Below are 15,187 nucleotides of genomic sequence, written 5' to 3' on the forward strand. Positions count from 1 at the left end.
ACAATTATGCTTCAGCAGCTTGGGCCACACTTCTGTTCTGCTCCCTCTGTCATCATTGGTGAATGGGTGGGAGACAGAAACAATGCAAGGTCAAGCCACTAGCGCTTTTCAACATCAAACCGCTGGCCCTGAAGTGAAGATCCGCACCAGCAAGCGGGTGAGAGAAAGAGCAAGCCAGCCCAGCTCGGCCAGCTAGCCCAGCCAAACCCAGGTGCTAGTCCAACCAGGCAGCTGAAAAGACACCTCCCATACTAAAAGAGAGAGAGAGAATGAGTGGGAGCCCGTAAGTCAGCCTAGTCAACTAGCTCAGGGTAGGCCAGCCCAGCCAAAAAGAAACACCACTTGGAAAGAGAGAGCCAAAATACAGCAGCAGCTGCCTGTTCCACTGCAGCACCCGAAAGAGAAAGCCAGGGCACCGAGGCCTTCATTTTGTCTGTGCATGTAAATGTGTAATTTGGGATGCACAAAGCCAAGGAAGCAGTATATGGCACTGGAGGTGAGATACTGATATGCACTAACTAAAAAGGTGTGGTCTGTCTATCCATGTATGCTGTGGTGTGGTGTGGTCTTTCTGTCTGCTTGTGTGTGGCGTGCGCTATTGTGTAATATGTCTGTGTGTTGTGTGGTCTCTTCTCTGTGTCTTGTGTGGTATGGGCTATCTGGCTGTGTGTGGGATTGTGTGGTGTGGTGTGGTATGGTGCATTTTTCTCTGTGGGTTTGGGTGTGGTGTGTCTGTGTCTCTCTGTATCTATGTCTATCTGTGTGGTGAGGTCTGTCTATCTGAGTTCTATTCCATTTCTATTTCATCTTATCCATCCCAAAGGATTACTCAAAATGATTTACAACAAGCTAAAAATACATTTCATAAACTACTATACATAAGTAATACAGAATTTTTTTTTTAAATTGCAAGATAAAAATGATAGTCCATACGATCAACATACACTAACAATAACAGGAATAATAATAAATACCAACACACAGCTGGAATTATACCACTAGTGAAAAGTCCAGCAATGTCATAATAAATCATTCAAACATAGTTATACTTAATTATCCTCATCATCCAAGCTCCCCATTCCCAAAAACTTCCAGATAATTTACAGAACTGTACAACACCCTGAGCAGGTCTTGAAGGTGAGGGGTATGACAAATCCCACTTTCATCTGCTTTACTGAATCCACCCCCCACAATGGGAAAATTCAACTTAATATTAGGCTCCAAATCCAACATAACTAAACCCGATCACTCCCAATTGTTATGCTCAGGCTTGTGGACCCTTGGCCGATGAGAGGATGGTATACCTTTCGGAGGGTCCGTAGGCTCTCTCGTCAGGTGGCGAGGCAGAACAGGAGGCAGGAGCAGCTGACCCTTGGCACTGGAGGCTGAGGCGAACACGGAGGCGATGAAGAGATGAGATGAGGCGCTGTGTCTTCACCACTGGTGGTCTGCGGTCCCCCCAGGAGGAGCCCGTAGGGACCCGACCACTGGGACTTAGGTGGACCTAGGGAGGTCAGGGAAACGGTACAAGGGCCAACTGGAGCTTCGCCCTGGAAGCCCGCGGTCCCCCCAGGAGGAGCCCGTAGGGACCTGGGCCGCTGGGACTTAGGCGGGCCCTTGGAGACGGTAGTCTTGGAGAAGTCCTAGGTTGAGTGCCAGAGGGTCGTCGCTCACCAGTCCGAAGTTGTACGCCAGAGGATCATCATTTGCCAATCCAAAGTCAGGAACCAGAGAATCACCATCAGCCAATCCGAAGTCAGGAACCAGAGAATCACCATAAGCCAATCCGAAGTCAGGAACCAGAAGCCAAGCTCAAGGAACTCACTGAGGCAAGCAGACTGGACAAAGCTCACAGGAAATGTTGCCAAGTCGAGGAATGAGCAGAGGAAGCCTCCTTAATACTTCCTCTACTCTGGATCATTGGAAGCAGGTGAGTATCATTAAAGGGATCAGGTCCCTTTAAATCCAGCAGGGGGGCATGGTCTCGTGCCTAAATATGGCGGCGGCCATCTTGGAAAGCCAGCAGAGCACCGCGAGGGAGGAGCGGGGACAGCTCCCCAGCGGGCGGCCAGACTGCGGACCATCCCCGGGGTGATGGGCACCGGCCCCGGTGGAGGTAGGGGGCCGCGCCCGTGGCCGTTCACGGGCACAGGACACAACACCAATTTGCTCCCTAAAGAGCTCCTCAATGGGTGTGGTGGGTGGATGTAAAGAACTTCAGAACCACTCGGGAATATGAGACATTCAAAATTACAATGAGCAGACGCTTTGAAATAAAACTAATGTGACCCCTGTTTGGGTTCACTAGAAAGGAGCCATTCAGCACAATGTAGAGGTTCTCAGAGGTGCTGCGTGATGGTCAGTGCCTTCCCCCAAAGGGGATGGGTTTGAGGTGAGGACAAAAAAAAGTGCTTCCACAAGCACTGGGACGAGCCAGGAGATGGATTTCTAAGGCTGTGGATCTTACCGTCTTGGATACTTCAGGCCTTCAGGGACAGATAGTGCTGAGCAAATTTGCTGGAGGAGCAGTAGTGAGCTCCCTCCTGTACAGCTGCGGGTCACCAAGTGGAATTAAGGACCTCCAAGTCCACGGAGACACCAGCTCTGGCTGGGGAAGCCCACAGTTGCAGTAAAAAGCGACGGGTTTCTGACTGTTCTTCAGTGGGTCTCAAGGAAGAGCGAGACCTCGGTGGGGAACTGGAGAGGGAATAGCTAGAGGATTTTCTGCTGCAATGGTTGGGACTAAACTGTGAGTGCTACTGGATCCAACAGCCACCCTCCAAATCGAAAATAAATCATAGTGCAAGGTTTTGGAAGAGTGGAAGGTTGCGCAGCGTTGGAAACGATATTTACCCCTGAAGAAGATGTGACATGAAAACGGCGCCCATGTTGGTTGATTGCACATAAGATGAACTGGCCAAGATGCTGTGATTGCAGATGAGTTTGCAATTGCATTTTACAAAAAACAAAAAAATGGTCTAAAAGAATTGTTATGGACTTGGTAAATTGCTATGGATGTTTAGCATAAGAAGGAGCGCGATGATGATAAGAGGGCATTGGTTTAATACAAAATATTTGGTGTGCCCTTTATGAGAATGCTCCTCTAGTGGGTTATTATATTCAGAGTGGTGCTCATTCTGTCCTATTCCAAGTGATCTTTTTTGTATTAGTAAACTGTGAGTAACATCTGCCTAGGATTTTGTGATTGGACCGAGAAACTGCCTTTGATATTTATTTATTTATTTATTTATTTATTTATTAACTTTTATTTACCGACATTCGTGAAGCACATCATGCCGGTTTACAATGAACTCAGGTGGAAAATACAGTATAACAATATAAAGTGATATAAAGTGATATAAAGTGCTGGACTGTATTTCTCAAATGTTTTATTAACTTTCTGAACCCTGATCTCTAAAATAAATGCTTTTCTCTGTTTGGAACGCCATCCGGTCATGGACAGTTGTTGTCTTTGTGTGGGAGTTTCCCCTTGGGCCTTCCAGCTTTTGCTGAACATTTTCAAAGACTTAGGAACCTATGTCCTTTGTGTTCTGGCCATTTAGTAAAACCACAGAACTAGCGTGCCATGGTCTAATGTGCATGCCCATGTACCTTAGTGGGTACCAACATGTAAATTAGGTTGCATCATATGTAAATGAGGCTTTAGCGGCTGGGCATGAAATAGCATGGTATGCTTTCCTCTGCACATGCCTGCTGAAGATTACAAGTTTACCCCTGCCGAAAATCAGCACAGCATCAGCAGCACAGCGGAGACACTGAGCTCGCTCACACGCTCTCCTTCCAAAGCCCCACAGCGCACAGTGTTGACTGCATCCTGTCGGAAATGGAGGGGGGGGGCATGAGGGGGTGCAATGAAAATTATTTCATTTTCTGCTCTAACATGATGAACAAAAGTAATACCAGAAAAACACACAAAAAAAGAGGTGTACAACAAATTCACAATGTTCAAAAGATGTTTAGGAACAGTTCTCAGAATATAGTGTGTGCTGAAATAGCATAATCCACCGCCTCTTGCCTACAATGGGGCCCCAAGCAGTTATCAGACACCAGTACTCAGTTGTCACGTCATTTACCGAACCTAAGGCTAAATCCTCATACGTATATACAATTTCAATTTGTGGTGAAAAATGCTATCATAAATGTTACTTAACCTTCCGCTGAATCCTGGCGCCCAACACGGCCACTGTTTCGATAGCAAAACCGCTGCCTTCATCAGTGGTCAAACACACATTTTATGAACACGTGAAACACCGAGCCCCATCTTTTGTACCCTCATAGCTTGAGGTGGATTTTCAAACCCCAAACTACCCAGGTAACACAAAGTGCCTGCATATGCTTGCACCTGCTGCTTCTGTGGGCTGACTTATTTAGGAGAAAACTAAGCACGCCTATCGGAAACTCCAAAGTCCGTGCAGAGATTTCTTCCTTGACCGCCCATTTTCTGAGCAACTACATATAATTGCATGCGTGCTTCAGGATACTTTTCAAAGAGAACCTACCCGGGTGATTCCTTTCTGAAAAGCACCCATGGAATTACAATTGCATACACAAACACACACACTCATTCCCAATAGTAGACAAAGTACATTTGGACTTTAGCTTGAATTTTGAAAGCAAATGCATCTGATTAGTCTGCTTTGAAAATTAGCAGATGTGACCGAAACCAAGAATTGCACACATGCACGTATTTACACCGGCTGTGTTCCAGTACATTCACATGCATACTTTCGAAAATCAACAGTATGCACGCAAAGGGTTCCTCCCCCCCCCCCCCCCCACCACCACTTTGCTGTGTTCTTAAAAGTGCATGCAAAATCACTTCTGTGCATACTTACACACATACAACCCCCTGGGCAATTTCCAAAAGCCCATTTCCACACGTAAAACGACATTTTATGCACGTACATGAAAGTTCAGCCCATAACTTTTGTTCAGCCCATTTTCTTTGTAATGCCTCTTTTGCAACATTTGTTTCACTGTAAACCAATGCGATATGCAATATTGTCATGAACGTCGGTATATAAAAGTTCTAAATAAATATAAATAACTAAATAAATAACATATAAGCCCGAATATTAGAGTCAAAGGCACTGTTCCCTCTAAGTTGTGTGCACGTGCATGCGCACCCAGGCCGTGAGCACCACGTATATGACAAAACACAGAGCGCACAGGAAATCCTGATTTTATTTGCCTTATACTGGCTCGTAGTGCACAAATTTAAAGTTGGCTATAAAAAATTGCACAAAAGAATATATTTTTGCAACGTCGCCTTTCAAAAAATTTAGAGGGAACATCGCTGGTCAAAGATAGCCATCACAGTATTGTCATGTCCCAGAATAAAACCAGTCTTAAGAGATTCTGCCTTCCATGGAGCTGAACCTCCCATATAGGCCCTGCTCCTTGGGCACTAATCCCGCTCTTTCTCAATAGGTAGAAGATCTTAACACCATCCTTTGGAAATCCCTGACTGTTTATTTGACTATTACTGTTTGGAAGCTTATGTTTAGCAGGATCTAGATTGTTAAAATCAAAACCAACAATGAATTTAACATATTAATTGCACACGGATTTTCTTCTTGGGGGTGCATATATATATATTATACAAAGTAATAGGAAGACAAATATATCTCCATTCTGTGCCCATAGAAGTTGATAGCATGGCTGGTCCTCCCCTCTCCCTCTTCTGACAAAAGATGAGAATGCCTCCCAGCCTATCCATAGAAATGACAGCAGAAGAAGACCAACAGGCCCATCCAGTCTGCTCAGCAAGCTTTCACACTTATTTTCTCATACTTAACTGTTGCTCTGACCGCTGAGTTCAGGGCCTTATTGGTAGCTTTTTGATTCTAATTTCCTTCCACTCCCACCATTGATGCAGAGAGCAGTGTTGGAGCTATATCAAAGTGAAGTATAAGGCTTAATGTTTGAGGGTAGTAACCGTCGTATCGAGCAAGTTACCCCAATGTTTGTATACTCATACTGCTCAGATCAATGCCTTGTTAGATGTTGGCTGGATGTAAATCCTGTTTCTTCATTCCCCCTGCCGTTGAAGCAGTGAGCTGCGCTGGATATGCATTCAAAGTGAAGTATCATGCTTAATTTGTTAGGGGTAGTAACCGCCACAATAAGCAAGCTACTCCCACGCTTATTTGTTTACCCAGACTGTGCAATTCAGTCCTTTGTTGTTGTCTGAATATAAATCCTCTTTTCTCAATTCCCCTGCCATTGAAGCAGTGAGCTGCGCTAGATATGCTTTCCAAGTGAAGTAACAGGCTTAAATTGTTTTGGCGTAGTAACCGCCGCAACAAGCAAACTACTCCCACGCTTATTTGTTTACCCAGACTGTGCAATTCAGTCCTTGTTGGTTGTTGTCTGAATGTAAATCATCTTATCTTCATTCCCCCCTGCCATTGAAGCAGAAAATTATGTTGGATATGCATTGAAAGTGAAGTATCAGGCTTAATTGTTTTGGGGTAGTAATTACTGCAACAAGCAAGCTACTCCCACGCTTATTTGTTTACCCAGACTGTGCTACCTTGTTGGTTGATGCCTGAATGAAATCCTCTTTTCCACATTTCCTCTTGCCGTTGAAGCATAGAGCAATGTTGGAGTTGCATTAACTGTGTGAATGTTTATTGAATAAGGTATTAATCAGCAGGTAGTAGCCGTCATTCTCGCAAACCACCCCCATACCTCTTCTCTTCATTCCCATCCTCCAGGCTTTATCCACTCCCCTTTTTATTCCCTATGCTCCATTTCTAACAGATGGGTTTCTTCTAATAAGGCAATTCTACCTGCATTTTCTTATGTTGTGCTAACATGTTCTTCTTTTTATACATTGGCTTATCCCACAAATGTTTCAAGAGCAAATTGAAATGATCTTTTAGTTAATCACCTTTATGAGCATTATCTCAGTAATCTTATCAATATCAAAGCTGGTTTCTGTTTTGTCAGTAATGCTGAAAGGTACCTCCCCTGGGATAAGGAGGATGGGGGTGAAGGCAGAGAGAGCGCACTGGGAGCGCACTACGCAAGATGTCAACCACCACAAAAGTGCAATAAAAAAAAAAAAAGAAAAGAAAAATTGCAGTTTTAATGTGTACTTTGCACCCCATAATTTTTTGATGGGCATTTATGCTAACTACTACATAATTCCAAAATAGGCAGTGTCAGAAATAAATTGATATATCAGCAACATTTAGGGATATTCCCATATACTAACAATATTTTGGCCATTTCTAGGACTTCCAGCCAGTCACCTTAAACCTCTCCAACTTCTTCAAAATGCAGTGGCCAGACTCCTGATCACATTACCCTGATTCTGATTGCTCTACATTGGCTCCCCCGTGCAATCCAGAATCCTCTACAAAGTTCTAACAATAATTCACCATAACTTGAATCCTAACAATGATATGCTTGGAATAAAATGTAATCCACGTATTCCTACACATTCTCTTAGATCTCAGGACAAAGGCTTACTTGAAATCCCGACTATAAAAAAAACCTACCACCTAAAACAAGCAAGAGACAGAGCTTTATCAATAGCAGGCCTTACCCTCTGGAACTCCCTACCAGAAAACCTTTGAATAACTACTGACACCAAGAAATTTAAACAGGATCTGAAATCTTGGCTTTTCAACAATGCCTTCTCGCTAACTCTGTAACTAACTGTTCATTGAATGTCTCTTCCTGTTTGTATGCCTTACTTTTAACTCTTCCTTTGTACTTTACCTCTAATTTTATACACCACTGTGATCCAGTGATTGTCACATGGAAAGATAGTATATAAAAACTCAAATAAATAAATATACTGTCAGAATAATCTGAGAACCAATGAAACATAATAAAAAAATCTGCAAAAAGCACATTTTCTGTAAGCATTTGTGCTCAGCAAAACATACCAATTCTTTTTTACTTGAATATTTTTCTCTCCTAATGTTAGGGATGTCCGGCAACAGCAGAGATTTCCCCCTAACCAATCATGAAGCGATATTACCTTTTACCTCCTATTAGTACTTGTAAGGGAAAGCATAGGCCCCCTTACTAGGAACTTATGTCTCCAGTAAGGGGGTTCATGTGTATGAGGTAGTGATATACAGGCACACCCCAATAAGTGGTGCTTGTAGGAGAAATCAAACCAAGAGCACAGAAGGTTCTAGATTCTTCTGCAGTACTCCAGGACTAAACAGAGGGAGTGTGCTTGGAACAAAGATGGTATGAATGGGTATGAATGTTCATGGATGATTTTATTGCAGTTTTAGATGTTATATGAGTCAGTGACAACAGATATGTTAGATGTGATTGCATATTAGAGCAGGCATGCGATCATGTAATATACATTTTGTAAGTATATTATAAAAATTGTTGAAATGTTTGTTAGATTGATTAAAAAGTATTTAAAATCATTTGTTCTCTCTTTTTTTTGTAATACATCTGCTTTGAAGTTCCATGAAAGGCGTAATATAAATAACAACAAAAAAAAGAAACATAATCTGAACCAGGAGAAACTTTATAAATATTAGTCAGAAACCCATTCGCCTCTTGGCTAGTGTTTTGGCATGAAGTCTCTATCAAGAAACACAACTGGGCGCTGAAGGTTGCTATTTCAATAAATAAATACTGCTAAGCACCTCTGTCAGAATGTGAGGACAGGCCGAGCTCGCTCGCTTGCTCGTCCTGCCGGCATTCTCGCTGGCCAAATTTGAGGGAAAGAACTGGGCAAAACCCCTGTGCCGTGCGACCGTGGCAGTCTTTATAATGACCCAGATGCTGGTGGCACCTTATACAGTAACATATTTATTGAGGCGTAAGTGCTGAGAATAAGGAATCCCTGCATCTGACCAAGCGGCTTCTTGCACCAAACGGCTTACACCTCAGTAAATCTGTTCATCACTAAGGTGCCACCAGCCTCTGTGTCATTTTTGCTACTTCAGAAGAACACGAATACCCCATCTGGAGGTCTTTATCATGAGACTGAACAGATGTTCAATAAGCAGCTGACAGAGCCATTAGAGTGCAAACAGTACTTTTAAATATATTTTTTTTTTACAGTCACCATTGAAGGTCACGTGAAAATGAATAGGATTCTGCAAATCACTTAATTTGGTGCTTTATTTGTCTATTAAAGGTTTTTTTTTTTTTTTTTTTTGCTGAATTAGAGGGTTGACATGCTAATTTGCAATTTATTACATAGGTTATGAAAGGGATCTGGAAAAAGAGAATAGGAAAGTTAAGAAGCATTAAGGAAATAGAAAGGAAAGGAAAGGAAATAGAACCAAGAGCTAAGAGAAACAGATAAGTATGAGAGAAAAAAGTGTGTGAAGCTTGCTGGGCAGACTGGATGGGCCATTTGGTCTTCTTCTGCCGTCATTTCTATGTTTCTATGTTTCATTAAGCCTCTTTCTAGAAAAGGGTGTACAAATGTGTTTTAAGAATCATTTCTCTATAAAATGTAGGGAACCATAAACATATGGTACATATTGTTAAATCTTTCCAAAATCAGTAAATGTACTTTAATAAAATGTACTTTAATTATGGATGTTTTATCTGTTAGCCGCCTAGAGCTATTGATATAGGCGGTCTATAAATAAATACATAAAATAATAATTTTATGTTCTCTCTGTGTTGTTAGTGTAACATTGTTTGATGTTTTTATTCTGTAATCTGCTTAGCCTAACAGCGTTATATAGGCGGAATAGAAGAATTCAAAATAAATAAATGAAAATGGGGAGCTGGCATACCTGCCTCTATTTACATACGTCCATCCTCCTCCCATGATTGTACCTTACTGAGGGATGTTCCAATTTTTTTTTCGCTGCTTGTTGTACTAACATTTTATGTTGGTGGATGGCATGAGACCTCCTTTACCATTAATGCCATCTTAGATTTGCTAGCATGCCTGCCAGCCCCACATGACACTTGGGATCCTGTGGCACCCGGCGGCAGCGTTTACAAATCTGCTAGATTGTGGGTTAGATTGTGTGCACCCCCCCTCGCTGGTTTGGAGTTAGAGGGACCCTCGTGAGGTAGTTGGTACGAGCCTGGCTGCTCCTTGCTGTTTATCCTACAGGCTGGTGATAGGCTTGAAAGAGGAGTGAGTGCAGCCCCAGCGGGTGCGCGATCAGGGAGTCTCGAGGCCCGGGAGGAAGCTGGATCTCCCCCCCCCCCCCCCTCAACCCCAGCCAGGATATTCTCGAGGTGGTTGGGGAGAGATGGAGGCAGGGGAGGAGTGAAGAGCTGGTGGTGGGGAGGAGCTGCAGCTGCGCACCCGCCTCCGCTCTCTCGCGGGTGGGGGAGATGGAGGGATCATCGTGCGCTCGATGAGAGAGAAATCCGGAGAGGACGAGAGAGCTGAGATAAATCTGCCCGGGACTAGCGGAAGAGGGGCCACGGAGCCCCGTAGTATTGGAGCAGCGTAAAGATCGCCCGTAGAACCGCCCCCCTGAGTCCGGGAAGAAATCCCGGCGGCCGAGCCCGAGACATGCACCAGCCCCGGTGAGTGGCGCCTACCCGTTAGCTGAGGGAGGGACGGGGAGGAGGAGGAGGAGAGCGTAGACTATAGGGCCCGGGGGAGGTGGAACCCCCCAAGTTTACAAAGTATTGAAGGGGTCCAGAGAAGGAGGAAATATTGGCGGGGTGGGGGTGGTCAGGGATGGAAATAGTGTGACTTGGGGAAAGTTGCAGGAGCACTGCTGTCATTCGGGTTGCTGTTCATGAACAAAATCCAGTATTTTTCCTTGGTTATTGCATGGGGGTGGAAGGATTCCTGCGTGAGTTTGACTGTGGCTCCTGCATTCCTGCTCACTTCCATCACTGGAGGAGATGGGATGCGAACCAGCGCAGGGGAATTTAGAGGAGACTCCAGAGTGAACTGTTACAACTTCCCTCCTCTTTGTAAACATAAAACCACCGCAGGAAACCCTGCTTTCTTCGGGATAGGTAGAACAGTGCGAGAAACTTCCTTCGTAATCCGCAAGATCATGTTTAGCAAAGTGTCCCAAGCAAGGTTACCAACTCCTAAAAATCCTTTTTTTTTTTCTTTACTGACAGTCTGCCAAATTTTTACTGACCACCTCACTTTTTACAGACATCATTGTTGTCATCTTGTGCGCAGCCAGCCTGCCTGTCCCAAGAGTTACCCCTTTGTGCGCTGAGACGCAGTCCCCAGCTCCCGATTACTGCAGCCTCATGGAGCCTGAGCCCACAACACCGGCGACCTGCCAGTGATGTTTTCTCACTGGCAAAAAAAAAAAAAATAAAAAAATCATTTTTTATGATTATATGTCATTTTTTTTTATCACTTTTTTTTTTTTTAAACTAATAGCAACCCTGGTTCCAAGGGAAACTGGATTAAATGCTGCGGGTTGGAGCATCATTAAATACCCTTTTTTTTTGCTGGGTGATTGGTATGCAGAGCAAGGCCTGGGATGCACAGACCCCAGGCGAAAACCCATTCATTTCTGTTGTCATGTCTGAAGAGCTTTCCCGAGACTCGGCACGACGAGGCTCTCTCAGCGGAAAGAGCAGTTTGTTGCACTTGCTATTTTACCAGAAAATCCAAGAATGAAATGACATTTGTTTCCCTGATTGCCCCTGCTTTATCTTGCGCCACTGGCTGAAGGTTTCCGGTGAGGCCTGTGAAAGGGGGGCGGGGGAGGAGGAGGGGGCGCTACCTCGCCTGGCGCACAGAAAGTTTCCAAGTATCTCTAACTCTACTGGGATCTGGATTTGTAATGGATATCCTTAACTGATGTTATGAATAATTGCTTCTCTCCTTGTCCCCCAGCCACCAGTTCCTCACCTTTTTAGTGATAATTAAAGCATGCATGCGCAAGAAAAAAAACCCAACTCAAAACTGTGCAGAAGTAATTTTTTTTTTTTGGTCAACTTGCACTGGTGCTCAACACAGCAGGGCTATCTGCTTGCTGCCAAAATAATTTAGCAGCTAGTAGACGGAATTGCCACTGTTCCTTCTTTTTAAACTGGCTGCTACCTAGTTCAAATATCACTGTTAAATGGCTGTGCTGGGATGTTAACTGGAGAGGCATCTTTGACTGAGAAGTTTGTATGTCAGCTTTTCTCAAAACTGCAGTGAAATAACACAAATATAACAATAGAAGAGGTGCTAATTCCAAAGACACACAAAAGCCTGGACTAGGACAGCAGATAAGTATAGTTTGCACAATTTACTTCCTGGTTCACTTTGCAAATTATGTGGCAAATTGTAAGCATTATTGGATATTTTCCTTGCCATCTGCTTTGACATCTAGGTGAAAATGGGAAATCAAATTTCATAAAATAACTCTAAAAATAAATAAAATAAGGATCCTCTGTGCTTATCCCAGGCTTTCTTAAATTCTGTAACTGCATGGAGGTTGTTCCATGTGTAACCTGCACCGCACCTTCTTCCATAACACTGGTAGGACCTTTCAAGGGGGTAGGCCTTGAGTGTTCCCTCCCCACTGGTACCTCCGCTCTCCATGCTCTCATGTGCCTCCAAAATGAAACATGGAAACCCTCTTACTGAGTCCAGCCTTCTTGTTTATTTTCTTGCACGCATTTAACGCAATTCATAGACATTTCAACTAGGAGATAATAATGTTCCCAATTCAAGCAGATCCCAAACTGATGATGCACCAAAAGGTGTTAAATTCTGTTCGATGCAGTTTTATCATCCAACATCAGGCATGCTGCTCATATAATCAGAGATTTCACTAAACAGTGGACCAACGCAATCTCATGGTGCTCATAAAAAAATGGTTTGTTCCATGCCTCAGTAAGAAAAGTCCAATTAAATCTTGTTAGCATAGTCTTCCCTGGAGTTTACGGTTGTTCTACAGGGAGCTGGTTCCTCTAAGGCTGGGAAGAGACTTCTTGCTTAATCCCAGAGAGTGACTCTCTAAAAGATGGAGCATGCTCAGCCAAAGCAAAACATTAACAACCCCCACATGGGATGCTAGCGCACCATTTTAATTAGTCACCATGGATTGCACAGACATCCACCACGCTCTGTATGAAGAAATATTTTCTAACGCTACTCCTTTAGTCTCCCTCTTTTGAGTCCGTTAGCTTGACATCTTGTTCTAGAAATTTCTCTCTGCTTAAAGATTTGTGCTTTCTTGTGCGTTTATTTTTACCTTTAGCGTATTTGAATGTTTCTTTCATATCCCTCCTTCTCCATCTTCTTCTCTTCTTGGGTACTCATTATTAGGTTTTTAAAGTCTCAGTTCACAAGGTGTTACTTCTCCGGGCAGCCTCCATTTTTGTTATATTCTTTTGCTGGTACTGCCCGGCCTCCAGAATGAGACACAATAGTCTAGATCAGGGGAGAGCAAACCTTTTTTAAAACCAGGGCCACATTGCTGGCACTCCTTTGTGACAGGGGAGGGGGAGTTGCTGTTTAGAGCTCTGCTGGGGGGGGGGGGGGAGGGTATTCCCCTTTGGAGATCCTTTAGCATGGATGGGGTGGTGAGGGTCTGCACGTCAACAACAGGCAGCAGCTCTGTCTGCTTTCTGGTGCTGACACCATATAAAACATGGGGAAAAAAAAACACTTAAAAAAAACACAACTTACATGTTGGATATGGTGCTCCTTTAAGAGCTTGAAGCTGCCCGATTGGCTCGATGTTTATATTTTGTACTGGAGTAGGCAAGAAGCATGAACCACGGGACAGCAAGAGGAACCCAAGCAGGAAATAACCACTCAAAGCAGCAAGAGTGCAGTGCACCTATAGCAGGTGTTTATATTCTTGGGGGCGCGTGCAGCAGGTTCTCTCGCCATAGCAGGTATCCAAGCTTCCCTCTCAAGCAGCTCTTGTCCAGTTTTGCACCGCCGGCTGTGTCTTCCCTGGCCGCTGCGCACATGTGCATTGCAGTGTGGGAATGGCTATGGAGGTCGGGTTTGCTGAAAGAGTAGAGTTTTACTGTGCAGTGCATCATCGCTGATGATGTTGAACAGCCCGGGCAAGTTGCTGGAGGAGTAGAACGGGCTGGATGGTATTGCTAAAAGTGTGGGAAGTAGGCGGGCCGTAAGGATGGGGGAGATGGGCTGATTTTGGCCTGTGGGCAATAGTTTGCCCACCCCTTGCCTAGATGAGGTCTCACCAATTTCATTGCTTATACTCTGTGCCCTTTGGCATTCCTTTGGCTCTGGCTGTTGCCTTGTTGCACTATCTTACTACTTTAAGAACATCAGATCTGATTACTCTGGAGGTCTCCAGTAGTGCACAATAGTGGATTGCCCTCCCCCCAACTCCCCATCATGCACTGCTGCATTGGATTGCAGCACCTATTTTGCATTAAATCTTAGCAGCCAAGCACTTGACCACACTTCAAGCTTTCTTAGAAGGCTCCTCGTTTTGTCTATTCCCTCAGGGGTGTCCAGTCAGTTGCAGATCTTAAAGTTACCTGGAAAAGGACAAACCTTCCCTACTGTAAATACTGAACAGAACCAGCCCCTGGACTGATTGCTGAGGTACTCCACTGATAACCTTTCTTTATCTGAGCAGGCTTTCAGCTAGCTATTTATTTATTTATTTATTTATTTATTTATTTATTTATTTATTTAATTAACAGTTTTTTATACCGACCTTCATAGTAAATAACCATATCGGATCGGTTTACATTTAACAAGGGTATAACTGGAGTAACAATTCAAGTAAGCGAAAGATAACAATAGGTAGGAATAGGTCAAAGTTACAATCAACAGGGAAAGAGAACTAGGTCAAAGTTACAATCAACAGGGAAAGCTATACACTCACCCAGTCGTCTGGGGTAAGTGGATTTTCTCGGCTGGCGAAACAACTTGGAGAACAGGAGATGAGGACACTTTTGATCCAATTAAGCCACTGAGAAGATGGTAACTGAGTCATTTTTGGGCATGGGAAGAGATGTCAGCAGCAGAAGTGTCTTCACTACACTTGGGGTCCAATTGAAGAAGAAGCATGGGGGGGGGGGGGGGGTAGGCAACTTCATTCCTGATCTGGGTCAGGGAAGAAAGAGAGGGCTGCAGCATGGGTTGGGGGGGGGGTAGAGGAGGAAAGGTAGAGGACTAGGGGGCTGAAGGGGAGATGAAAGGGCTGAAGTGGAGAGAAGAGGAACATGAGAGTGCTGGGGGGAAGAGGAGGGGAGAGTGAAAGGGTTGTAGAGGTGTGGATTAGAAACAGAA

The 15,187-nt window shown here is 44.1% G+C and overlaps 1 protein-coding gene across 1 annotated transcript in view; it reads left to right on the forward strand.

The window, feature by feature from the left end:
• The first annotated feature begins 10,260 nt into the window (after positions 1-10,260).
• PALD1 (phosphatase domain containing paladin 1) overlaps positions 10,261-15,187 on the forward strand; it is a 453,903-nt gene continuing 448,976 nt past the window's right edge. The window contains exon 1 of the mRNA XM_029609049.1: positions 10,261-10,515. Within this exon, the coding sequence (XP_029464909.1) occupies positions 10,502-10,515 (14 nt within the window). The 5' untranslated portion in view covers positions 10,261-10,501. The remainder of the gene's footprint in view (positions 10,516-15,187) is intronic.

Source organism: Rhinatrema bivittatum, chromosome 7, assembly GCF_901001135.1.
Source record: "Rhinatrema bivittatum chromosome 7, aRhiBiv1.1, whole genome shotgun sequence".
Taxonomy (NCBI): Eukaryota; Metazoa; Chordata; class Amphibia; order Gymnophiona; family Rhinatrematidae; genus Rhinatrema; species Rhinatrema bivittatum.